A 26,080-nucleotide genomic window follows, 5' to 3' on the forward strand; every position below is an offset into this window, starting at 1 on the left:
TCATGGTGGCAGGTTTTTAGGCCCCTATGGAAGGAGATGAACAATAAATGTTTACGAAATCAAAGTGCGCAGGTTGCTGAGGTCTTTAAAAGGGCCAAGTCAGATGTCATCAGATGGAAGTCCAACACAAAGGCCATTGCTGAGTGTCCTCTCTTGCTTGGTCCTTGATCTAGGTTGCAATTGCTTTGCCTTCTCCTCATAAAATCATCAACTAAATTTATTTTATAAAAAAAAAAAAAAAAAAGAGCTCCCCGCCAGGTATCATCATCGTCATTGCCATCGTTATTGTCCCACAAGACACCAACATACCTCTTTTTACAACACTCATGAGTCATGCCAACACAATCCCATCTAGTACTAACTCCTGACGAACACGCCTGCAGAACTACAGTTCTTTGCAATGAATACGGGCACCGATTCCTGTTCCCATCTTGCATCCACAATGTAGGAATTGTTTCATGTCATGGCAATTTCTCCCATACCACATTGCATTGAGGATGATGAATAGACTATTTGCCAATCTAGAACTTAAAGCAGAAAGGCGTTGAAGCGCTTGAGAACCAACCCATATTTCCTCATATAATGCCTCTTTCATTAAATGCCATATTGTATAAGAGGATATAAATAATTTTACAATGCACACCTGCAATTCATCAATATGCCACTTGATATGCTTATAGGTTACGGCATGCACACAACCATTGAAGATGGCCTACATTTTACATCAATCCACTCCATCCAAATCACATTGACAGTTAAATTCAAAGGATGATCCCAACTGTCCAGTTAGTGAATGTTCATCAATCGGAGATCAGCATCATCAAATCAACTTGATTGTGGCCATACCAATGTAATGTGGGGCCCATGATTTGAATATGGTTTGAATTGCAACCTGCACAGTCACTATATGAATGTCTGGAAAAAAAAAATGTGCAAATATTTGCAATATAGGTCTTCACTGAAAAATCAATGCAATGCTAATATTGGTAACATGACAAGCGAAGGTTACATAAAAGCAATCTGTTAATGAGCATGTAATGTTAGCAAAAGAAAGGGTAAGATTTCATTGAATGCCTAAAATATGAGTAAAAGAAATTACATACTGAAAGTAAGAGCAACAAACCCCTCATTCCCTATTCCAAACAAGACTTCTAACCTCTTACAGTTGCCAATTACCTGTCTCTTCGTCTAAAATCTTCCGGACCCACAAGTTTTGATGCAAGGGAATTCATCTCTTCTGATAAACTCAAAGCTAACTCCAACTTCCCAACCTTCTTCAGATTACTAATTAATGACCGGTACACATAAATGGAAGGACGGACCCGCCTTCTCCTCATCTCATCAAACAGTCTCAACGCTTCATCAACATTCCCCAACCGACCAAACCCGTCAATCAATGCAGTATAGGTTCGCAAATCTGGCCCGATCCCCCTCTCAACCATTTCATGTGCGAAGTTTGAGCACAAATCCAATCTGCCCATTTTCCTAAAACTGTTGATTAAGGTATTGTAAGTCACTATGTCGGGAACATGGTCAGATTCTTTCATGGAAGAAAATACACTGAGCAACTGATCTGCCCGGCCTGCCTTACCCTTAACCGCTAAAACTATATTCCATGTAACAGTGTCTGGCTTACATTTCAGATTCTTCATTTCCTCAAAAATCAGGAGGGCTTTTTCAGACTGCCCAGATTCAGCAAAGCCAACGATGATCCTGTTAATGACAGTTGCACTTCTTGGAAATGTGAGTTCTGACACTTCTCTGATGAATTTGAGTAGAAGGTCCAGATCGGTCGTCTTCTGAAATGCCTTTGCAAAATTGATAAAAGAAGATGAATCTTGGGATTTGCTAGTCAGTAATAGATCCTTAAAGACCCAACACGAAAGTTCAAACTTGTTTGCTTCGGCTGCTGCCACGAGAATAGTTTTGTACGTCTTAAAGCTTAGGAATATCTGTTTATCACGCAGACCCTTCAGTAAGTCAGAAAGATCTGATAGATTGCCGGATTGGCAGAGTTTCTCAATGTAAATGCTACAAGTTCTCTTAATGGAGAAGGGATCGTGTTCTGCCGCCACAAGAATTTGTTTCAAGGTCTCATCTGGCACCTCTTGTTCATCAGCTGAGCCCTGCGTCACTACTGTCCGGCACTTGCAATATGCAGCTGCAGAAATAATTTGAACAGCCACAAATGGTAATAATCTGCAGACCTTGGATGGGATGCGTGTGGTCGAAATCTACAGTAGAAAAGGAAAAGAAAATATCAGAGATCGATTGTAGATAGAATTCATGGCAAATCATCATCATTTAAGTCATTGTTCTAAAACCAAATCAGACTACAATATAGCTCTCTCTCTCTCTCTCTCTCTCTCTCTCTCTCTCTCTCTCTCTCTCTCTCTCTCAGAAGAGAGAGAGAGAGAGAGAGAGAGAGAGAGAGAGAGAGTAATATGGTTGTGAGTTGATATAAAATTATTGAAAAAGACAGGAGATAAACAAGGCCACTTGAAACTGGGCTCACAGCTCTCTCTCCAACTTTTTAATTAAGTCCGGAGAGAGAGAGAGAGAGAGAGAGAGAGAGAGAGAGAGATATGATTGTGAGTTGATATAAAATTATTGAAAAAGACAGGAGATAAATGAGGCCACTCGAAACTGGGCTCACAGCCACCCTTGAAACAAAGGATGCAATAACACATCAAAAGATGAACTGAACTATTGACCAACCCCCTCTAGCCAACTCATCCATGCACGTGTTTGCCTCCCAATGAATGTAGGAAAAAGATTCATTTAACTTCATGTCTCAATCTTAATTTCCTCCACAATATCAATCAGATGAACAAATAGCTTTGGAGGACTCTCCCTCAGTGACAAGTGAACCATCATGAAGGCCCTGATATAACAAAATGCCCTCAAGTAGTTAGGGTGGCAAATGGGCAAGGCATGGGGCCCTGGGCTATGGTTCAGCCTGACAAGACCTGCCTAGTAAATTCAAAATATGGGTCAAGCCAAACCAAGCCCAGCTTGTTTGCAACCAGGAAGTAGCATGCATACCTTTGCTTCCTCAAATCATACACCAGATTGACCACAAGTATGCTCCAATGCACACCCCAAGGCAAGGTTTAAAGTTCAGCCCAAACCAGTAGATATCATTCAATACGTACCGGATTTGGGCGCGAACAATTAGGTGCACCCCAACTGTATGCAAAAATAGGGGGTGACTCAGGCCGAACTATCACTGCCTTGTCTGCTGATATGTATTTTGCTTCACCTGCCACTCCATCAGTTCATCAATAGTCTTCTGGATAGATCCATTTGTATATCTGTTGACGGACTCGACCTCCAGTGATTGACTCTTCCCATTGATCTTTGAAGACCATGATAATTTTTAGATCCGTTGACAGATTCAATCAATCTAACAATGACTCTTCACATGTATCATCAAAGACCATGAAGATTTCACCAGAAATGTTATCCTTCAGATCTTTAGATGGGTGAACTACGGGCTCAGGCCAATTCGCAAATTTCTCTTATGCCTTCTTTGAAATATCCTAGAAATCCCTCATCTCAATCAACACGTCACTCTTCGTTCTATGAGACATTTCGAAATACCCAATGGATGGTGGTGTACTTTTGTAGCAAGGATATGGATAATGAGTTGACTCGCTGTAGTAAGTGGACTGGTAGGTATTGGAACAACAGAACAGATAACCATTGTAACCTGGATAGCGATGGTTAGGGCACATGTAACAAGTACGGGAGTCCGGATAGGAATAACTGTAAGAATATCTGCTTCTAGCCATCTCAACTATGATTGTTAGTCTACTGTCTGAAACTTAGAGATAGATTTTAGTTGGTATTGGTGTTAACATAGGGTCAGCAATGGGAATGATTGACCGGTAGGTTTGGGCCAGTTTAGGGACAAAGTGATGACAAAGTTTCAGGAATAAAAAAAACTAATCAAGTTACCAAGAGCTCTTGCTCTGATGCCAATTTGGGTAGGACGGATGAGGGGGAAAAAAGGAGAGAAAAACAGATTTTTACACAAAGCACGCAATTGAGATATGTTAATTTTTTAGATTTTCTCCCTCTGCAAGAGAAATCTCCCTAAACTCTCACTTTTTTTATTCCAATATATCATCAACACTGATGAGGACATCGTGCACACGCACGCCCGCACGCCGTCCACACATGCACGCACACCACCCTCCTACGCACGTATGTACGAAGGAGGGCCCCAACGTCAATCTGAATCGATGACGACGTCTAGGGAGGGCCTACTAGCTAGAAGATGAAGTTTTGATTCAAAAGAGTAGACCCGATAGTCAAGAAAAGCCCATCATGGGATCTCATGATTGTGGCCCACTAGTCGGATTGATTTTATATTTTAAGTTTTGCTTATTCATGTTATTTAGAACATCGTGAACGCTTTAGATTTCTTTGTTTGGTTTTTATTTTAGTTTACTTCATCGTTAAATAATAGGTTGCGCACATGGCGCGAGTTTTGGGTATAGGATTTTTTTTCCCTCTAAATAGGCACCCCTTGTAGTTCTTTTGATTCATTCAAGCTTAATAAAAAATCCTGTTTTATTTTTCTGCTCTCTTAGTGAGTTGTGGAAGAATTCAAAAGTGGGTGCGAAGCCCTCCCTTTTCGAAGGGCTAACTACCGTGGTGCAAAGCCACATCGATCCCGATTCACCCCCATCCTCCATCATCTCTCTTCTTTCATCTTTTACCACCATCTGTGCTTCAAATTCGTCCTTTGTTGCAACAGTTTTTTTCTTTACAGCAGAATTCCAGATTTTGGCCCTACAGGAGGGCTGAAGCTTAGGCGGAGCACCACGCACAAGCTGTAACTCGGATCGACTCGAAACTTCGGGGTTTTGGAGCATACCCCTGGCCAACCAGGGCCAAGGAGAGTTTTTCCGCAATCGACACCCCCTCACACGTGCGGCCAGGTACCTGCGCACGTGCAAGTGCCCCAGGCCCGCTGTCCACATGCGGGAACAGTCTTTTGAATCAGGTTTTTGTCCTCTTTTACCTTCTCATACTTGTTTTTCATAAACCCTAACCCTAGATTGCGTTTTCCCTAATTTATTTGCCCCTTTTCTCACCCAAGGGTTCCTTGAATTGAATTTGGGGAATCCCTTAGATTAGGGACTGATTCTTATGCATGTGTGGTTGATTTCTATTTCCCTTTGAGCATTGTTTGGTCCATAATTTTTATTGATCTAGTCCTAGTAGCCCGTGTAGGCCTGGACCCATACAGATTCCCCTTTGCTTGAATGTTTAGACTTTTGTGTGGGGATGTGAAATTTTATGTTATTGTTTCTGAATTAGTATGATCTAAGCCTGACATCTTGCATATCATATTCCAATTTCATGTCCTGCATCAAACACCATCTCATACATACGGCCTTAAGGTCTTTATTTAGGCCAAATAAAAAAAGGATAGAGATCCAAAATGATCTCAGAAATCCGAACTGCACTATTTTCAAACTAACCTATGACAAAATAAAATCACTAAGATGGACTTCTAAAAGAACAGCAAGCTAAACAGCCATTCAGAAGATTCAAAATCCCATAAAAGATTCTCTAAAATGCCAAAACACCCTGCACATCCAATCCACACAATCAAACTGGGGTACATCCTTGGGTTCCTTTAACATAGATATATAGTCAATCTATAGTCAAGATCCATCAATATGTCTAGCAACAAAACTCTCTAGAGAACTCTAGAATCCTCCAAAGATCTCCACACAACTCCATATGTGGCTACCCTATTCTAGATCCTTCTACGCTCTTCATTTGTATACAAGCCTCTCTACTAGCATATATTATATGTAGAGTCAAATGTGGCCCAGTAAGCCTCCATGGATGTGACCAGTGTTCGAAATATCGATACTATCGGCCAATATTATCGTTATCGGCCCCCAGCGAGACGAAACTCGTCCGATAACCCCCGGAAGATACTAAAAATTCCAAAATCCAGATATCGCATGATATATCGTGCGATATCGCGCTATGTATTGTCGATATCGCACTATATTTTGCAATATTGCTGTTATTATCATCTTTCTCGTGTTTTATTAAGGGATTTATCAAATTTGATGCCTAATTACCTGAAAAAATTGAAAAAATAAAATAATAAAAGAGCAAGGCTTTCAATCCACGTAAGAGAGGGGATTTTAGTACCGAATCACTTGATCGAAAGTATAATTTGGTGGGCCATAATCGACAACGGCGCGCCGTGCGAAAAAATCTCAAATTCCCCGATTTTTTCTTTGAACGGATGATATATTGAAATTGTAAAGGTGATTTTGGCAACAAATCAGCAAAAATCCTAGAGTTTCGAAGTTTCAGCGAGAGATTTTGGGGTTTCGGAACCCACTTATTTGAAAAATGGCTTCGGAAGCCCATTTATAGGGAAGCCACCACCATCCTAGCTTGTGTGGGTACGTGTCGAGCGAAAACGAGCATTGACGCTACTCGTGCTTTGAGTTGTACGAAAGGTTCAAACAACATCAAAGTTACATGGGCCCCACAATGATGTATTGATCATATCTACACTATTCATCCATTTGGGGAGATCATTTTAGATCTTGATCCCAAAAATGAGTAATTTCCAAGGCTTAAGTGGACCAAGCCACAAATAGCAGTGGGGACAATGATTCTCACCGTTAAAACATTCGTAGGGCCCATCGTGATGTTTACTTTCCATCCAATTTGCTTATAAGGTCACACGGACCTGGATGAAGAGAAAAAACAAATATCATATTCATCCAAATTTTCTGTGACCCTCAAAAGGTTTCAATGGCTGGCGTTTAATTCCCCACTGATTTTTACAGTGTGGTCCACTTTTTTTTTGATGAGTCTTATTTTTCAGCTCAAGACTTAGTACGAGCTCACCAAGTGGATGGACGGTTTGGATCTAACTCATACCTCATGATGGGACCCACAGAACTTGGTGACATCAACTCATAGCTAGTGGTGGTGTGTGGTACACCAGCCAATCCACTGCCCTTTTACCCTACGAGGTGGACGGTCCTGTTGGGGGGTTTGTGGGTTCCACCTTGATGTCATATGTTTTATCCGTACCGTCCATCTATTTTGGATGATCAGTTTAGGGCATGAGTTGAAAAACGAGTTAGATGCACATTTCAGGTGGAGCACACTAAAAAAAGCGGTGATTTAACGATTAAAATTAAAAACTTCTTTGGCCAATGGTAACATTTATTTGCTATCTAACCACTTTTTAGGGCCCGCTAATTTATCACATAAGATCTGGATGAACAAAAAACCAAATATCAGCTTGATCGAAACTTTTGTGGCCCCTAAAATTTTTTAATGGTGGCCATTGAACAACCCTTATTTTGTGTGGTGTGGTCCGCCTCAATTTTGAATTTATCTCATTTTTTAGCCCACGCACTAAAATCATTTGCCAAAATGAATTGACGGTGTAGATACACCTTATTACATCAATGGGGCTCTATGGTCAAGGTCTCACTCAGTGCCATAGTTAGCCACTATTCAAGGAAGCAGTTTGTGCAATGGGCATGGATTCCGGGAAGCTAACTAAACTCTTTTCAGCTTACCTCGATGTTTGTATTGTATTACATATCCACGTTGTACAGTTGTTTGGGCTGCTTATTTCATGGCATGGTCCCAAAAAATTAAGTAGATACAAGCTTCAAGTGGACTACACTACAAGAAATAGTGGTCAATGATCTCCCACCATTAAAAACTTCCTAGGGTCCACCGTAATGGTTATTAACCATCCAACCTATTGAATTTGCCTTATTGGATCTACTTTATTTTTTGGATAATGTCCTGAAATGATATGGAAAAACGGATGGACGATGTGGATATTGAATATAGTTGTCTTAGTTCAATCCGACAGTGCATAGCTTAGGACCCTATACAAAGGAAACCTATTATGTGCACTTCTTTTTTGAGACTTTATGATTTAAAAGTGTGCATTAAGGTCTTTTTTAATAATCCCTGAAGTTTTATTGAAAAATTCAACCATTTTCTCAATGTTTCCCAAAAAGTGCGATAAATTATGCCATACAAACGATATATCCCGTGCGATAATCGATATGTATCTATATCCCAAGGGTGCGATACACTGCACGATACCGATATTTTGAACACTGGATGTGACACAGTAAGATTCCATCTATTAAGAAATATTGGTGTAATTTCTTTGAGAATTCTCATTAATTTCTATGTTAGTATGAGGGTATTCTTATAATCTATGAAATCTTTCAAACAGGCTTGAGATCCCCAAGATCTCTCTTAGTATTACCTAGACACTTCTACATCTTGGGTTTTTGTCGTTCCAGCACTTGGGGAAACCTTGACACTCCTATAAATGACATGAAACTTCAAATTTTGCAAGGACACAGAGTCCTGGCCATGTCACCAAAACGTAGCAAGTGTTAGACACCTTTAAGTGACGTGTCCCAACATATTCTCCAGAGAGCTTTCAATTCTCTTCTTGTTGAAGCATTTACTCACAAGGACTTGGTCTCACTCTCTAGATTTTACTTCATTTTTTATCATAGTTACCATGACCGACATAACAAAATCACAATTTTTTTGTTTTCCTTTTTGTTCTTTGTTGGGGTTCACTAGTTTTGTAAAAGAGTGATTTTACACAGTATTATTCCTTAAGATGCTTGTACGTGATTTTTTATGTTTTGTTAATTAGTTATTTTTCCCTACTACTAATTGGCTTTTGTTGGAACAATATGATGAATATTCTTTCCTGCGTGATTATAGTGCTTGTTGGTAAGGCTTCAAGCTCCAATCACTTCCCCTCATTCGGGGCTGTCCTATGCCGACATTTATTTACTGCTCACCTACAAGCAACGACACCACAACTTGTGGTTTCATACCATCTCCTACTTTTCATTGTTAAGGATATCGTCATCATCACAGTCTTCTGCCAGTTGTAATCCTATTTCACCAACAATTCAGAATAGGAATGTTCATGATCATCTTTGTTAGAGATATATGTTCATAATCAAAACTCATACATTTTCATAGAATCTCTTGTTGATCTACAAGACAAGCCCTTGAAGATATTTCTTGGTTTGAGGACAGCGGAAGAACGTTCACCTCATCGTGGCCAAGGGAGATCAATTCACAATGACTGAACGGAAGAATTGTTCGAGAGAAGATTTACATCAGTGAGGATCAACATTAGAGTAGAGATCTCGGTATTCATGGTGTCAGTGGGTGGAGCGATTCTCAATCGAAGTTGTGAATCCACCACAAGGGTTGAGTCAAATATGAATCCGATGCTCCGCCCAAGTTCGAGGATGTAAGCAAGACGGAAGATCAAAGTAAAAGGACAATTGGGGTGGCAGCCATGGATGATGATAAGCAGCTGCCCCATGGGAAGGGAAGGAGGGGAAGAAGGTGAGTGGATTCCTGTCGTGAAGAAAGGGTAGCAATTTGGGAAAGGGAAGGGTTTCAAAGGCAGCCCTCTGTCAGTGCTTCCGACGCTGTTTGTGGAATAGTTCCCCAATAGATGGTCGGCAATGAATTCTAGGAGGGTTTTTGGTCAGGTTGGGAAGGTGCGCGAAGTATTGGTCCCCAAATTGAAGAATATTGGCGTTGTGCATGGTTTCACATTTGACCATTTTGAAAAGGAAGAAGAAATCAAGCATGCGGTGGAAGAACTTGATGGAAGATGGTTTGAGGGCCTATCTCTATCAGTCCAAAGAGCCAGATATGGACCGGCAAGAGTTAACCTCGAGAATGGGTTTTTAAAGGAGGGGACCTCTAGAAAGTTGGCATACAGATAGTTTTCTGAAGAGGACGTGAAGGCCAAGCAGGGAGCAAAAGGAAAGATTGGAAACAAAGAAGGAGACTCAAGGATTGATCCTCACAGGAGGGGAGCATCATTCCGAGACATGGTCGCCTCAAAGGCAGAGGGAGACGGGCGGAGCAACCTCTTATGGGTCCAAAGGAGTTCTCTCTAATAAGCGGCTCTGGAAAGAAGGCTAAATTGAGGAACCAGGGGTTCTTTTCCACTCATCAATTCCTGAAAACTCCAGGGAGATATGCTTAAATGGAGCTTGGTGGTGACGGTGAGAAGAGGGTCCACCAAGGAAGATGTCAGCAGGTGGTTGTCGTGTTTGGGGGTTGGCGACTTTGGCCCTGGTGCTTTGAAAGCTCTCAAAAGACAATATCTGAATCCCATTGAGATAGTAAGAGGAGTTCGACCAACTCTTGTCCCTCGGGCCGTCAGCAGTAGTGGCCCAAATGCAAAGTTGGCGAGATGGTCGAACTGCTCTCTGTTTGCCGCAGAAGAATGTTGGTTCCAGGTACAAGGGGTTCTGCTAAATTTATGGATAGGTGAAACCTTTAAGCTCATACGAGAATGGCTTGGGGAGGTGGTGTCAATCGACCAGGCCACTATCTCAAAGGTTGAAGTTGGATGGAGTCGTGTTTGTATGAAGAGAAGCTGGAAGAAATTGCCCTCGAAGAAGCTCTCTTGTGGTGGGTGATTGATGCGGACATCAGGCCATTCAAAGTATATCAACGCAGGAGGCGTGCATTACCCATGTCAATGTGGCTAGATGATGGATACGAGTCGAGACTCTAGAGGTTGAAGACCTTACACATGTGTTCGTGACATGTGTAAGTTGCTTAAAGGAGACATTTGGATTGTTGGATCGCGAGGATGGTGTGATCGGACCGTTGGATCGTCACGGCCCACCTTCATTACGTCACCTTTACGGCGCTATCATCGGGGCCCATCGGGCATCTTAAATTTGAATTTAGTTTATGAACATTTGGTTTATTTAAGTTTTGAGACAGTTTGCGTACAATTTTTGTGCGAAATTCTTTTTTAAAAAACTTTTTTTAGTAGGGTTATTTTGGTAATTTCATGTAATTACGAATTTATAGAGGTTGCCCTAAGCCTAAAGCATGTTATATTTTGTTTATGAAAGAAAAAGAGAGCTTTTTGCTTCTGACGATTTCGTCTTCGACTACCAGTGATTGGAAGAGAGCATGAGGCCCAGGGAAGTGATTTCTCATCCCCCACTTATTTCTCCTTCTTTCTTTTCTCAAGGTACTCTTTTTCTTTAACCCGATTCTCTTCCTTTTCTCCTAAAATCTTTAGATCTAGAAGCCGATCTTGTTTCTTTTTATCCAAATCATTAGATATCAAAAGATTTTCAGCCCCACATAAAACCCATCACCCAAATCTAAATTTGAAGAACCACCAATTCTTTTCTGAATTTTCCAGATTTCTCCTATTCTTCTGGATTAGAAAATCCACTTGCATCGTTAGACGGACCTATTGCAAGACCAAAGTTGTATCTTTCGCCAGATCCAACTAAACTCAGATTTTAAGATTCAATACTTCGTGTTTGTGATGGATGACCATAGTCAATGCTATATTAAACTTATTTCTTTCTTGTTTTATGATGTATAAGGCTGATATTTTATTTGTTTTTTAAGATTGCATAAATCTGCCCCTTTCATATACCATGCTCATTTAAGGTTGGATTAGGTCGTCCTACATCAATGATACAGAGGTCATGGTTCGTGTCAGTAAGGAAGAAAAGGAGGGAAGTAAACTCGATCTCTGTGGTTTGTCGTCTCAGGCTAGTTGTGGTTTTGGGGGCCATGGAGGCCGTTCCAGGCTTCCAGCACTGCAGAGAGATGGAGCACCGAAGCAGTGTTCTTGTGGAGCACGAGAAACAGTGAGGATAACATGGCAGCATGGTATGCCTTCCCCAGCTACGATTAGGGCACTCGACCGTTTAGATTCAAGCTCTCATGGCTTGAAGTGGGTGGATTCGCCAATTTGGTGAGTGGTGGGTATCATTCTCAGTGAAAGGCCACCCTAGCTTCGTCTCGTTCCAAAAATTAAAGCTTCTTAAGGCAAGCTCAACAGATGGAAAAAGGAGGTACTTGGGAGTCAAGAGCTAGAGTTGTGTTCTTCTATCCTTAATGGAATCCAAGCACTAGATATTAAGGAAGAGAAGATAGAGCTATCTAAGGAGGAAAAAGCTACTAGGAAGTCTCTTTCTCTTAAATATAAAAATCAATTGAAGAAAGAGGAAATTAAATGGCAGCAATGATCTAAAACCATGCGGCTTAAGGAGGAGATAGGAATATGAAGTTTTTCCATGATATAGCTAGTGCAAGGGCGATGAACAACAAGATCCATAGTGTGGTGGTGGATGGTGTGAGATTGGAGGAGAAATATAAAGTGTGTGATGCTATAGTTCAATTCTATGGAGACCTCCTTTCGGGCGAGAGGTGGGATAGGCCAAGATTTGATAATCTAGCTTTGTTGGTGATCTTTGAAGAAGAGAAGAGGCGGCTTCCCTTGAGAAGTTAATCTTCGATGAGGAGATTAAAGCAGCAGGGAATGCCTTGGGGAGGTACAAAGCTCCAAGGCTGAATGGTTTTTCCTTGGCTTTTTTTTTCTTTTTGAGCTAGTAAAGGGTGTTGTAATAGCTTTCATTGATGAATTTCTTGAAAGTAGTCAGCTTCCGTCTAAATTGGTCATCTTGTTCATTGCATTAACTCTGAAGAAAGAGGGAATGGATGTCTATGGGATTTTGAGCCCACAAGTTTGATCGGAGTACCTCATAAAATTCTAGCAAAAGTTTTGGCCATGAGGTTCCACTCGATTCTTGGGCAAGTCATCTCCAAGGTCCAAGGAACATTTGTAGAAAGAAGAAAAATCTTAGACAACGCGCTAATTGCTCACGAGTGCATCGATTTACGTCACAAGGCAAGGAAGGCATTGTTTGCAATCTCGATATAGAAAAGGCGTCTGATCATGTTGATTGGGACTTTTTGGACTACATGTTAACTCAGTTTGGAGGTGGAGTGAGATGGAGGAGGTGGATTCAGGTGTGCATCAAGTCAGCCAAATTCTTGGTCATAGTCAATGTGTCTCCAAAAGGGTTCTTCAAATCCTCGAGAGGGCTTAGGCAAGGGGATCCATTGTCACATTTCTTATTTGTGGTAGTAGTAGAAGCCTTAAGCAAGGTACAAGGGGTTTAATGTGAATAAAGGAGAGTTTAAGTTTCCCATCTCTAGTTCGTCGATATGGTACAATTCTCTTTTATGATGTTGATGTGTCTAAGGCGGACAATTTAAGGAAAGATTATTCGATGCTTCGAAGTGGTGTTAGGCCCAAGGGTGAATATTCTCAAAGAAAAACGTTAGGTATCGGCATCTCCAAGGAGGAGGTGAAAATGTCGGTGGAGGTTTTCTGTTGCAGGGCAGGGTCGTTTCTCTTCATCATATTTGGGTTTTCCTTTGTGTATTGGCAAGCCTACAAAGCATCTATGGGACATGGTGATCGAGAAAGTTAAAAGGAAGTTGTCTTCATGAAAATGCCAGCATCTTTTGGGGGTAGGTTGACGCCAAAGCAATGTTATTGAATCTCCCACTTTACTTATTGTCCCTCTTTAGGTGCCTAAAGGATGTTTTGGACAGATAGGAGATGCTACAGCATGACTTCTTGTGGCAAGGGGCAAAGAAAAGAGAATAAGTTTCATCTGATGAAGTGGGGGGAGGTTTGTATGCTATCAAGGTAAGGGGTGCGGGCATAAGGAAATAAGAGGTAATGAATGCAGTGCTTTTGGGCAAATGGCTTTGGAGGTTTGGTACTAAGGAGGGTGGTCTCTAGAAGGAAGTAGTTGCCAGGAAGTATGGAGTGAAGGAGGGAGGGTGGTCTCTAGAAGGAAGTAGTTGCTAGGAAGTATGGAGTGAAGGAGGGAGGATGGTGGACAAAAGAATCTTCTTTATATGGGGCTATGGGCTTATGGAAAGGGATCATCATGATAGAGAAAATGTTCGAGGAGGAGATTGGGTTTTCATTGGGCGATGGAAAAAGGATCAAGTTTTGGGAGGACGTATGGCTAGGCAATAGAATTCTGCGTGAAGACTACCCAAGATCGGCTAGCTTATCCCAGGATGCGAGCGTTACTATTGCCCTTTGCTACTCGAATTCCAGTTACATGGTGGTTTGATTCCCTCCTTGCCATAGGAACCTTTCAGAAGAGAAAGAGGTGGAGTTCATTAGTTGGTTGTAATGTTAAACGGCTATATGGCGCTAATCTTGAGGGCCTATGAGAAGCTACAATGAGAAGAAGAAGACAGAAGAAGAAAGATGGAAGAGAGAATCAATGAGAGAGAGTGAGAGCAAGAACATGAGATGCTTAGGGTGTATTAAAACGCTAACCCTCTACTTTTATTTACAATAGTAAAAACGTGAATGAGCCCTATGGGCCTTATTACATGGACAGGGGGAAGCAAAGCTTAATGAGATTTATAAGGCCGACCACTACATAAGCCGCGGGTGGAGAAAGCTCTTCGAGCTTCCCTTCATCTGTTGCCAAGCCGACAATTCCAAGTCTCTGAGTCAGCCCACGCTTTTTCGAATAATCCTGAACCCATGGGCATACAGCCTAGCAGGCCTTCCCTTTTTGTCGGAGCTTCATGGGCATTGCCCCGTTCCCCAATTAGATGTTTGGATGTGAGCTATACTCCGCGAGGAGCGACACGAGCATTTGACATCCCCTCAAGTTGGAGCATTCTAATGAGGCTCGACTTGGAACAAGGATTAACATAATCAAACCTAAGAAAGAAAGAAAATTTTCTTTAACATCTCCCCTCAAACTCAAGATGCTCTCAAAAGATGAACTTAAGTTTGGAGAGGTACATAAAAGATTTCCTAAAAGCCAAAAACTAAAAGGTGAGCGAGTGGATGAGAAGTGGATATAAAAGATTTCTTAAAAGCCAAAAAACTAAAAGGTAGTGCGGCTACAGAGATTAGTAGCGTTGGTCGTGACAAAAGGTGAGCGAGTGGATGAGAAGTGGAGGTAATGAGATGACCAATAACTCCAGGCAAACAAACACTTCTGCAACTTCAGTGATGTGAGTCACCACAACAACCACCCGGCATATACGAGTCTAGATTAACCATCCAGCTCAACCAAAGCTAGGCCAATTGCCCAACACAATCATAAGTCCAAACAACTATCCAGAACAAATAAGAATAGACCCACTGTCCAATATAAACAAACAAGTTTAGATCAACTATCCAGTTCAACCAAGGCTGGACAAATAGCCCAACACAATCATAAGTCCAGACAACTATCTGTAGCAAATAAGAATGGACCAAGTATCCAATATAAACAATGAGCCAGCTGCTCAAAGTAAACAAACCCAGTACAATCATTAGTCTGAGCAAAGGCTAGGACAACCGCCCAGTCTAAATAAGCCCGAATCAACTGTCCAGTATATAAATGTGTCCGGGCCAACTACCCAGTATAAATACTAGTCATATCACACATCTTGGCAAGGAGAGCCTGAAACAAAGTAGTTGTTAAATCATCGAAGGAGGTGGTGGAGAAGAGACGAGCACACGTCACACAACAAGAGACAATCCAATCAAATACCTCCAACCTATACGTTCAAAAATACCTCCAGCCATTCAACAAAAAACAACAAATCCCTCAGAAAATTTCTTCAAAAAAGGAACCGAATAAGAATTTCCAGCAACATGTTCAACTGTATAGCGGAAAAATCAGCAAAGGCTTCAACCGCATATCAAAAAGGCTTCAAATCCAGCAACACATGATGCAAAACCCTAAAATATCCAGCCGCAAGCCACCCCTTTCTCACGAATCACAACGAGTCAACGAGAGAAAGGCCTCATGACTCTCAAAACAAAATATAAAAAATGAATGAAAAAGAAGAATGAAGGGTAAAGGGAAAACGGGTTAACAAGAAGTTGTTGTTGTGAATGGAAGGAAAGAGGAAAAGAGGAAGGAAATAAGATTATGAAGGAACCCCAGAAGATTAGGCAGGGAAGGAAGGGAAACACCACTTGTTGATAAAGATTAGAAAAATAAAACCCATAGAGTTAATAGGAAGGAATTAAAGAAGAAGTAAAAAAAGAAGGGAACCATTGTGGATTAGGAAGAGAACCACAAAAATACCCAAAAAATCAGCTTCAATAGAAGAAAAGAAAAAATTCAGAAAACCCTAACCAAGGCAACACAAAAATCAGTAGGTCCTTCATTAACCAAAAAAAAACTTCAAAAAATAATTGAAGAAGAATAAGAAAAAGGGAGGGAGGGGGAAGAAGACCACTTAAGCTATGATATCGTGTTAAACGGATACATAGTGCTAATCTTTAGAGCCTATAAGAAGCTACAATGAGAAGAAGAAAAAGAAAGGAGAAGAAATATGGAAGAGGGAAATAATGAGAGAGAGAGAGAGAGAGGAGAGAGATAGCAAGAACATGAGATGCTTAAAGTGTATTAAAACTCTAGCCCTCTATTCTTTTTTTTAATAATGACAGGGTGTCCCCACTCATTTTTTAAGACAAGACTAATTCATGCGGATACACGCAATTGCCCACAAACCACATGCATCGGGTAAATCACGGGGAGGGGAATCAAACTTGCATCTATGGGGAGCAATCCCACGATGCTAGCCATTCGCCCAAACCCCGAGCAGGTGCCCTCCATTCTTATTTATAATAGTAAAACCGCAAATGGGCCCTATGGGCCTTATTATATGGACTTGAGCCCAATTGTCCTTATTCAACTATCTACCTTTCAACACTCCTCAAGTTGAAGCATCCTAATGAGGCCCAGCTTAAAACAAGGACTAACATAATCAAACCTAAAAAAAGAAAGAACTAAGAGATCCATGAATCAAGATCCGGATGCATATTCTTCTATAACACTTAGCATTAGTCCTTCTACGACAACTATGGACTCGATAGTTTGGATCAAGGACAAATCCAAAAATTTATAAATCCCATCTTTTTACAATTTAATTCTTGGGTCTTCTTCAAGAAAGGAAAAGTTGCACGCTTCTTTCCTTAGGTTATAAGGGGGCCCTCCCAAGGTTGCAACACTGGCATGGCTGGTGGGTACAAACAAGGAGCTAATAATTGATAATCTCCAGAAAAGGAAGATGATGATTGCCAATGTTTGCCTACTGTGATGTAGGATTAAAAAATTAAAAAATTAAAAAAAAAAACTTCTACAACAAGGAGCTAATAATTGATAACCACCTCTTCATTCATTGCCCTTTTGACAAGGAGTTGTGGGAGAGATTGTAGGGTATCTTTGGCATGGTTTAGGTGATGTCGAAGTCAACTGTGGGCTTCCTTTTTTCCTAGCATGGTGGTGGTTTGAAAGAAAGGAGGGATGCTTTAAAGGTTGGCACTATTGGTCAACTTTTGGGCCATATGGGGAGAGAGGAACACCCAGTGTTTCTGCAACTATAGTGGGGTAGTGTTGAAAATCTTTAGACAGGCTAAGTTGGTTACAATGTTCTAAGTATCAGTATTGGCTAAAAGTTTCACTGGCCGGGGATATGGAAACAACATTGATATCGCCCATAATATCACCAATAAGCAATAACCGAAAATGCGGTAAACATGTAGAACATGGTGGAATTTTTCAATGAAACTTCAAAATATGTTAAAATTCACATATTTGCATATTTATGAATTAAAAAATTACAAAAAAAAAAAAAGACATGCATGCATAATAAGTTTCCATTTAATGGGGGGCGAAAACAATGTATTGCTGTAAGAAATCAGTTCAACCATCTCATTCTTTCTATCTATCCATTCACCCATCCAACCTTCCATCTAAATATCCATTGATATTTCAGAATATTGATTACACGATATTTTGCTAACAAATCATAAAAAACTGGAAAGACAAGGAAATATTGTGGGCTCGATATTGCCTATGTTGTGATAACGATAATAGCACAATATTATTGATATTATCATTGACAAATTAAACATTGCATGCAACCATGCATCCATACAAATTTTGAAATGAATTTTTTTTAATAAACAGATTTTTGGGGATAATATCGAAATATCGACGATACACTAGCGATACAAGCAACACCTGGAATTTACATAGTCGAAAATATTTCTGATACATTGGCAATACAAGCGACACCTGAAATTTACACAGTTGAAACTGTTGGCCACATCAATACATTGGTGATACATCACCGATACCTGGAATTTCTAATGTTACCAGTATTATCAGTATCACCGAACTAGAGATAGATATTTTGATAATATCGAAGATAATTTGAACAATGGTTGGTTGTAATGGATTGGGTCTCAAACTGAATCGTTTTTATGATTGTGTTATTTCTTCTGTTTCTTGGGCTACTTTGTAATTCTTTTTGACCAATTCTTTTGTTTTTCAATGTATTGCTAGTATTTCCATATATGTCTTCTTACATTTATAAATGATATAAATCAACTTTGAATATACCATCAATTCAGTCAAATAACGCATAAACTAGGACCTTATACAAATGAAACCTATTATGTGCACTTGTTTTTTCTGATATTTTGATTTCTAAGTGTATATTGATGTCTTTTTTAACAATCCTTGAAGTTTCATTAAAAAATTCTACCAATTTCACAGTGTTTCCGTATGTTTCCCAAAAACAGTGATACATTACGTGATACATCCGATATTTCCCATGTGATAACCGTTATGTTTCTGTATCCCAAGTGTGCCATCATCCATCGATACCGATATGGAAAACATTGGATATAACTAATGTTACAAAGTTAAACAAGCCATATCATCATTCAGTTAGTTGTGGGATTTAAATAAGCATGGAGATGAAAATATTATGTGGGTTGGCTATTTGAAGTTTGAAGCAACCCTATATGATGCCAAATTAATTATTTCTACTTTATGTTGTCTTGAATTTTAATATTTTAATATCTATTTAGTTGGGAGAGATGAAGCATGAATCTCTTCGACATCTATGGATATCTTATTGGATGATGCTAATTAGATTTAGATAGAGATTATGACATTTTATTGTGTCTATCTTCCTTGTTTAGTATCACAACTTCTTATAAATAACAGAGTTGGTAAAGAACCAGATAAGAAGATGATATTTTATCAAATTATATTGTTTATACAAGTTTGCTCCTGAAAGTGGCTAGTCTATCAAAAATATTTATTTCCATTTCATCTTCTTATGGTGGGTTCTTATCAGTGACCACCGTCTTCGCACAGTATGCACGGATTTTCAGTTCTGACAAGTGGGTTACATGCTTCAATAATCCAACCCATTGTTTCATTGCTCCTTGCTTTGAACAGGAAATGCTTTGAAAATCTCCCACATTGGAAGATCCAAGCTAACCAACCTCGAAATTTATTCCCATTAAATGTGGACACTTGTTGTATTTCTCATCTTGACCGTCTACTTGTAGGACACAAATCAAAAGATTGTGATAGTCCTAACTCCGTCAAGAACATTTCTCTAACAAAATAATCTAGATTACCAAACCATGGGCCCCCCTCGGTAAATTAAAAACCCATGTTGACTGTGCAAACAAACAACCCCATATCAGACAATATTTATCCTAGAAAGATATATGCTCTAGGGGCATCACTTGATACTCTGGCAGGGTTTGATGCTTGATATGCAGGTACTCAGAAATTGTACATGTGCAATAACTTAACTAAAACTAAACTGACTAAATTGTGGAACATGCCGTCAAGATAAGCCACAATCCCAAAACCAGATTGGTTGAACAATCCTAATCCCTGATTCATGCACACTTATTTGTTGAAATAGGACCATTGGACATTTTTCATTTTAATCCCATCCAATTAACATCCACCAATCCAATAGTCAAATAACCAAATAATCTTCATTTTTGGTTCATGATGCATCTAAACTGGGACCCATAATTTAGAAAGTTTAATCTGAATTACTTGTATGGTACGAATACAATTTCAAACTAATTTCTAAGTGACTGTGCATCATCCATCACGCTCTGCCAGAGTATCATGGTACTCCACATTCTACCTTTTCCTCTATGGGAATTGGGAAATGCTATCGGCATCCACACCTACTAAACAAACCCATCCTTTCTACTTTTTGTGGATAGAGTAGTCCGATGTCATATGATTTTAGCTTCATTTTTTACAGGAAGAAAACCTTAAAAAATAAAAATTGGAAGATTTTTTATTTTTTTACCTTGAATGGTTTAGTCTTGAATTGTCTGAGGAATGTGAAATGGAAAGGGCTTCGAAGGTAGAAATCGCTGCGGCATTTGACTGATATGCGGTAGAGAGATATCAGACTACTCATCAAACAGATATCATTTGCAGAGAGAGAAGAAAAGAGAAAAGCTTCGAAGCTTTAGGGGCCGTTTGGATGCCTGTAACTTCTGTAAAATGTAAGAAAATTACAGGTGACTTTCTTACCGTTTGTGTTTGGGAGCGAAATGTTACAGGTAACAAAGTATCAACCTGCGACTTTCTATCAGGTAAGATTGCAAGAAATGTAACAGCGGAATTAGGTGTTTTTCAAGTCACAGATTACTTTGTTACAGGCAACGGCTATCCATTTCGAATTTGGGAGAGGGAGGTGGAAACGCAGCTGCATTGAAAGTGCACCCACCAGCTCTGACACAACGTCTCCTTCTCCCTCTCTCGGCTCTCATTCTCTCTCTCAGCGGCTGCCCTAACCCTTATTTGTTTTTCTTTTTTCTTTTTTCTTTTTTTCCTCTTCATCATTTTTTTTTCTTTTCCGTCGGGGTCGAACGGGCGCGCGCGGTTTGGCCAAGGGCCGGTTTCGGATCCCTGACTGCGGGGCCCACTGTGATGTACTTTCCTTACATCCACACCGTCCATCCGTATTGAAAGCTCACTTTAGTATATGATCTAAAAATTGAAGTATATCCAAATCCCAAGTGGACCACACCATAATAAATAATCTTGACTAATCCCACTATTAAAAAACTTCACGGGTCCACTGGAATATTTATTTGTCATCGCACCTGTTTACCGGTTAACAGAGACTTGGACAAAGAGACCACACAAATATCATCTTGATCCAAAAGCTTCCGTGACCCACGGGAAGTTTTTAACAATCGATTACTACTGTTTCCTATTCCATAGTCTATCTGATATTTAAATCTTATTTTTTCCATGGTGCCTAAAATGAGCTTTTGAACGGGATGAACCATGTGAATGTGGCGAAAATACATCACGGTGGGCTCCATCCATTTTTCAGAAAATTTCAAGGCTTGATCCCAATATGAGGATTGAGGCAAATCTCAATCTTAGGTGGATCACACCATAGGAAAATGGTAGTGATTGAATGTCCCTGATTAAAAACCTCCTAGGCCCATTGTAATGTTTCTTTGACGTACAACTTGATGATTGGGTCTTAAAGACCTGGATGAAGGGAAAAACAAATATTAGTTTGATTTTAAACTTGTAACTCTCAACAAGTTTTTAAGTTACGTATAAGTGGGCCCACTCTTACATGTTTTCTAAATATGTGGACCCACTTTTAGAATCCACTGTATGATTAGTTTAGCTTAAGAATCGATCCAACTATTCATCTAGATGAGACTCAATAAAATTACATACTTTTATCTAAGTTTTTCTATGTGTGAATATGATTTTTAAACGATTCCATATTTCAAACTTAGGCTAGTATGAATATAAAACACTTTACTTGTAATTAACTTACAGTTTATCCAAACACATCAACTAAGTTACCTGGAAGTGAGTTATAACTTACACCTAAATAAGATTACTTGTAACTTTATTTCGCATGTAAATAGCTTACCTGTAACTTACAACTTAAAAAACTTATAGATATCCAAACGTGAGGGTAGTAAAGAGGAGAAAATCTTTGAGGTTTTAAGATTGAGAAGGGCTCAAGCGATTTGCAAGGAACAGGATTTCCTACGAAACTGCGTTGGGATGCATAGGTAGAGCCCACTGTGAAGTTTGTGAAAAATCCACACCGTCCATCTATTTTACGAGCTCATTTTAGGATATTTGACCAAAAATGAGATGAATACGAAACTCAAGTGAGCTACACGAGAAGAGATAATAGGGATTCAATGACCACCGTTGAAACATTCATGTGGCCACGAAAGTTCTCTATAAGGCTAATTTCTTTTGGTTTTCACTTCATCCCGATCCCGGACCCCATCTGTTCCTACTCAGGACAAGATGGGGCTCCGAGGGGCCGCCGTGATGTATGGCTTTCATCCACATTGTCCATCTATTTTTCCGTATCATTTTAGATTATGAGTCACAAAATAAGGAAGATCCAAGGCCTGAGTGGATCATGCAGTACGGATTAAATACCTACCATTGAAATTTTTTTGGAGGCCATGGAAGTTTTGGATCAAGCTGATATTAGTCTATGTAACCTTATGAATAGGTTGGATGGCAAAAAAACAACACAGTGAGCATTAGAAAGGTTGGCATCATTAGCATACGAGAAATTGACGACTGTGGACCCCACCTTTTATCCATTGGATATTCTTGAAACAATACAAACTTAACATACGCACTTGGACCTCTTCGTACGGACGACAAATTCCAGGACAAAAATACCCCTCCTTTTCACGAAACGGATTGGGTACGCCTCCTGCCACCCGCCCATGGCGGATAGTCAGTGGTATGTGGGCCTCGCCATGGTGTTTGCTTTTCATCCATGCCGTCCATATATTTTTTCAGATCATTTTATGGTATGAGACCAAAAATGAGGTATATCCAAGTCTCAAGTGTACCACATTACAGGAAACAGTGTTGAATGAGCGTCAACCATTAGAGACTCAGGTGGAGCCCACTGTGATGTTTGCGAGAAATCCTCCCCATCTAAGTTCATTCATAGGGTCACAAAGACCTGGATGAAGAGGAAAATCAAATTTCAGAATGATCAAAAACTTTTGTAACCCCTGAAAGGGTTTCAATGGTAGACGTTCAATTGCCCACTGCCTTTTACAGTGTGGTCCACTTGATAGCTAGATCTATCTTATTTTTCATCTCAAGCCTTAATATGAGCTCGCCAAATAGATGAACGGTTTGGATATAACACAAACCTCATGATTGGACCCACACATGCAACATAAAAAAAAAAAAAAAAACCACATACTACCGTGGCAAGCGCCAGTCTGGCAGGATTTTTTTTCTTTTTTTTTCTAGGAGAACTTTTTCTCCCTTACATTTTTCTCTAATACATAATTATATAAATATGTATATATAAGTATAAAAAAATATTTTTTTATCTTTTAATTTATTTCTTTGTCCACGTATTCAACAAGCATATCTCCTAAATTAAAATGATTTGTTTTTTTTTTTCTACACACGCACACACACCCCCACACACTCACACTAGTGGAATTTTACCACCTATAGATACTCAAACGCTTGACTGGGTGTTAAAACTCCTAAGAGTCTACCACCCGAGGGAGAGTAAGGATCCAAACTAGAATGATTTACTTAACGTACCACGTATGATTTTGGGGTAGGAGAAGCTAATTTAGCCAACTAACCTAGTTATTTTCCAAGATTTTCTCGGGTCGATGGTTGAAAATCTAGCGGGGCAAACTAGAAAAACAGCGAGGCAAATAAGAAAAACAGCGGGGCAAACTGAAATATGAGCGAGGCAAAGTAGAAAAACAGCGGGGCAAACTAAAATATGAGCGGGGCAAACAAGAAAAACAGCGAGGCAAACTGAAATATGAGTGGGGCAAACTAAAAAAACAGCGGGGCAAACTAAAATAGGCCTACACTCATGCTCTATATAGCCCACTATGCAGTATGTGTGAAACTACCTCCCTCTATCAGGTCAAAACACTTATTTTCACCATTAGCTATAGGGTCCCACTGACCCTAATTCACTAGCTTCTTTTTCTTTTTCTTTTTTTGTTATAATTCCTACGGCATTTGTGGGTCCCATTATAAGGTACGTGTTATATCCAAACCGTCCATCTATTTGACGAGCTCATATTAAGGCTTGAGACGAAAAATAAAACAGATCTAGCTATCACCTAGATCCATAGCTCAACTAGCAAACTGAGTGGAAATACCTCGTTTCAACACTTGAGGTCTTGGTATCGATCCTAAGAGCGGGGTAAGCATGAAAAAGAGCAGGGCAAACATGAAAATGAGTAAGGTAAGCATGAAATATGAGCGGGGCAAACTAGAAAAACAGCGGGACACTCCAATGTCAAAAGAACTACAATAGACAAAACAATGGGCAAACTAGAATGCTTGACTAATTCATGAAGATGTATCCATGTATGTTCAGAACCCAACATTCAGCCTTCACTTCGGTTTCTAGGATGAATTAGCTGGGTCAACGAATACCTTGGTATTTTATTAGAAAATTTCAAGCGGAAACATGAAAAACAGTAGGGAAATATGAAAAACAGCGGGGCAAACTAGAAAAACAGCGGAAGAAACATGAAAAACAGTGAGGAAAACATGAAAAACATGAAAAACAGTGGGGGAAACATGAAAAACAACGGGGGAAACATGAAAAACAGCGGAGCTCACGTTTCCAACTCCTAGTAAAAACAAATCCTAGAAACTAACACTATCAATAATAATAGTCCAACTCTATCGTCTCTTTTCAAAATAATAACATCATTCTCAATAAATTCTTCTCCTAAAACCTAGGACCACAACTACCTACTTTATTGCTAATTAAGTTCTCAAAAAATTAAATTTTAAGCCTTATTTTTATGACTTGCCTAAGGCCCCCAAAAATGTTGAGCTGCACTTGTTTAGACCTGCATCACTTTCGTGCTCATACTCTAAAATGAGCTGGTAAAATGGACAGCCACCTAGCATGGATAAAACACATCTATCATGATGGGCCCATATAGTTTTTCATGTTTCCCCCGCTATTTTTCATGTTTCCCCTACTGTTTTTCTAGTTTCCCCTGCTGTTTTTCATATTTCTCCCGTTATTTTTCATATTTTTCATGTTTTTCATATTTTTTTCACTGTTTTTCATGTTTCTCCCGCTGTTTTTCTTGTTTTTCCCGCTGTTTTTTATGTTTCCCCCGCTGTTTTTCTAGTTTGGCCCACTGTTTTTCATGTTTCCCCCGCTGTTTTTCATATTTCCCCCGCTGTTTTTCTAGTTTGCCCCGCTATTTTTCATGTTTCCCCCGCTGTTTTTCTAGTTTGCCCCGCTGTTTTTCTAGTTTCTCCCGCTGTTTTTCATGTTTGCCCCGCTGTTTTTTATGTTTCCCCCGCTACTTTTCTACTTTGCCCCACTGTTTTTCTAGTTTGCCCCGCTCATACTTCAGTTTGCCCTGCTGTTTTTCTAGCTTGCCCCATTCATATTTCAGTTTGCCCTGCCGTTTTTCTAGTTTGCCCCGCTGTTTTTCACGGAAATACCCCTCCTTTTCACAGAAACGGATTGGGTACTCCTCCTGCCACCCGCCAATGGCGGATCGTCGTTGGTCTGTGGGCCCCATCATGAGGTATGATTTTCATCCATGCCGTCCATATATTTTTCCAGATCATTTTATGGTATGATACCAAAAATGAGGTATATCCAAATCTCAACTATACCACATTATAGGAAACAGTGTTGAATGAGAGTCAACCATTAGAAACTCAGGTGGGGCCAACTGTGATGTTTGTGAGAAATCCTCCTCATCTAAGTTCATTCATAGGGTCGCAAAGACCTGACAAAGAGGAAAAACAACACATGTACACTATAGGGCTGAAAGTTGGGCGGGTTCAACCCGACCGACCCGTGACCGACCCGACATTGGGTTGGGCTCGGGTAGGATATATCGGGTCCGATCTCAAGCTTGGGCTATACAAACACCAACCCAATAAAACTTAGGTTGGGCTTGGGTTGAGGTCTCAGGTTATCCAACCTAACCCGAACTCGATCAATATATTAGTTACTTATAAATTATAATTGAGTGTGGATTGTTTGTGTAGAAGGTACACTAGTGATGTCGGGTCTCATTTGTCCACGTCATTTCCAAGGGATCACACCACGGGAAATAATGGGCATAATGATTTCCACCGTTGAAACCATAATGGGCCCAATAGTGATGTTTGTTTGTTATCAAACCTATTCATAAGATCATATAGACATGGATTAATAGAAAAAATAATTATAAGCTTGATCCAAAACTTCTATAGCACCTAAGAAATGATCAACAATAGAAGTTCAATTAAAATTTTCATTTCGTGTGGTCCATTTGAACATTGAATAAGTTTAGATTTATTGG

General features: G+C 39.9%; 1 protein-coding gene across 4 annotated transcripts; it reads right to left on the reverse strand.

The window, feature by feature from the left end:
• Positions 1-954: 954 nt before the first annotated feature.
• LOC131223774 (pentatricopeptide repeat-containing protein At1g11900) lies at positions 955-20,603 on the reverse strand. 4 transcript variants are annotated; one of them, XM_058219270.1, is made up of 3 exons: positions 20,470-20,599; positions 20,044-20,123; positions 955-2,234 (listed from the first exon to the last, which is right to left on the reverse strand). In XM_058219270.1, exons 1-3 carry the CDS (start codon positions 20,510-20,512, stop codon positions 1,173-1,175), a joined length of 1,185 nt encoding a protein of 394 aa, XP_058075253.1. In that variant the 5' UTR covers positions 20,513-20,599; the 3' UTR covers positions 955-1,172. The 4 variants fall into 4 exon arrangements, 3 of the variants coding, with proteins under 3 accessions (XP_058075253.1, XP_058075254.1, XP_058075255.1); XM_058219271.1 differs by having other exon boundaries at positions 20,044-20,236; positions 20,392-20,589; XM_058219272.1 differs by having other exon boundaries at positions 20,044-20,236; positions 20,470-20,579.
• Positions 20,604-26,080: the final 5,477 nt, after the last annotated feature.

This window comes from Magnolia sinica, chromosome 13, assembly GCF_029962835.1.
Source record: "Magnolia sinica isolate HGM2019 chromosome 13, MsV1, whole genome shotgun sequence".
NCBI classification, from domain to species: domain Eukaryota; kingdom Viridiplantae; phylum Streptophyta; class Magnoliopsida; order Magnoliales; family Magnoliaceae; genus Magnolia; species Magnolia sinica.

Excerpts from the sequence above, each read along its gene's own strand:
- LOC131223774 (XM_058219270.1), bottom strand. The coding sequence starts at position 20,512 with ATGAGAGCCGAGAGAGGGAGAAGGAGACGTTGTGTCAGAGCTG. Across the intron at positions 20,124-20,469 it reads GAGACGTTGTGTCAGAGCTG|TCAAATGCCGCAGCGATTTC; the intron begins GTGGGTGCACTT and ends ACCGCATATCAG. Across the intron at positions 2,235-20,043 it reads TCAAGACTAAACCATTCAAG|ATTTCGACCACACGCATCCC; the intron begins GTAAAAAAATAA and ends TTTCTACTGTAG.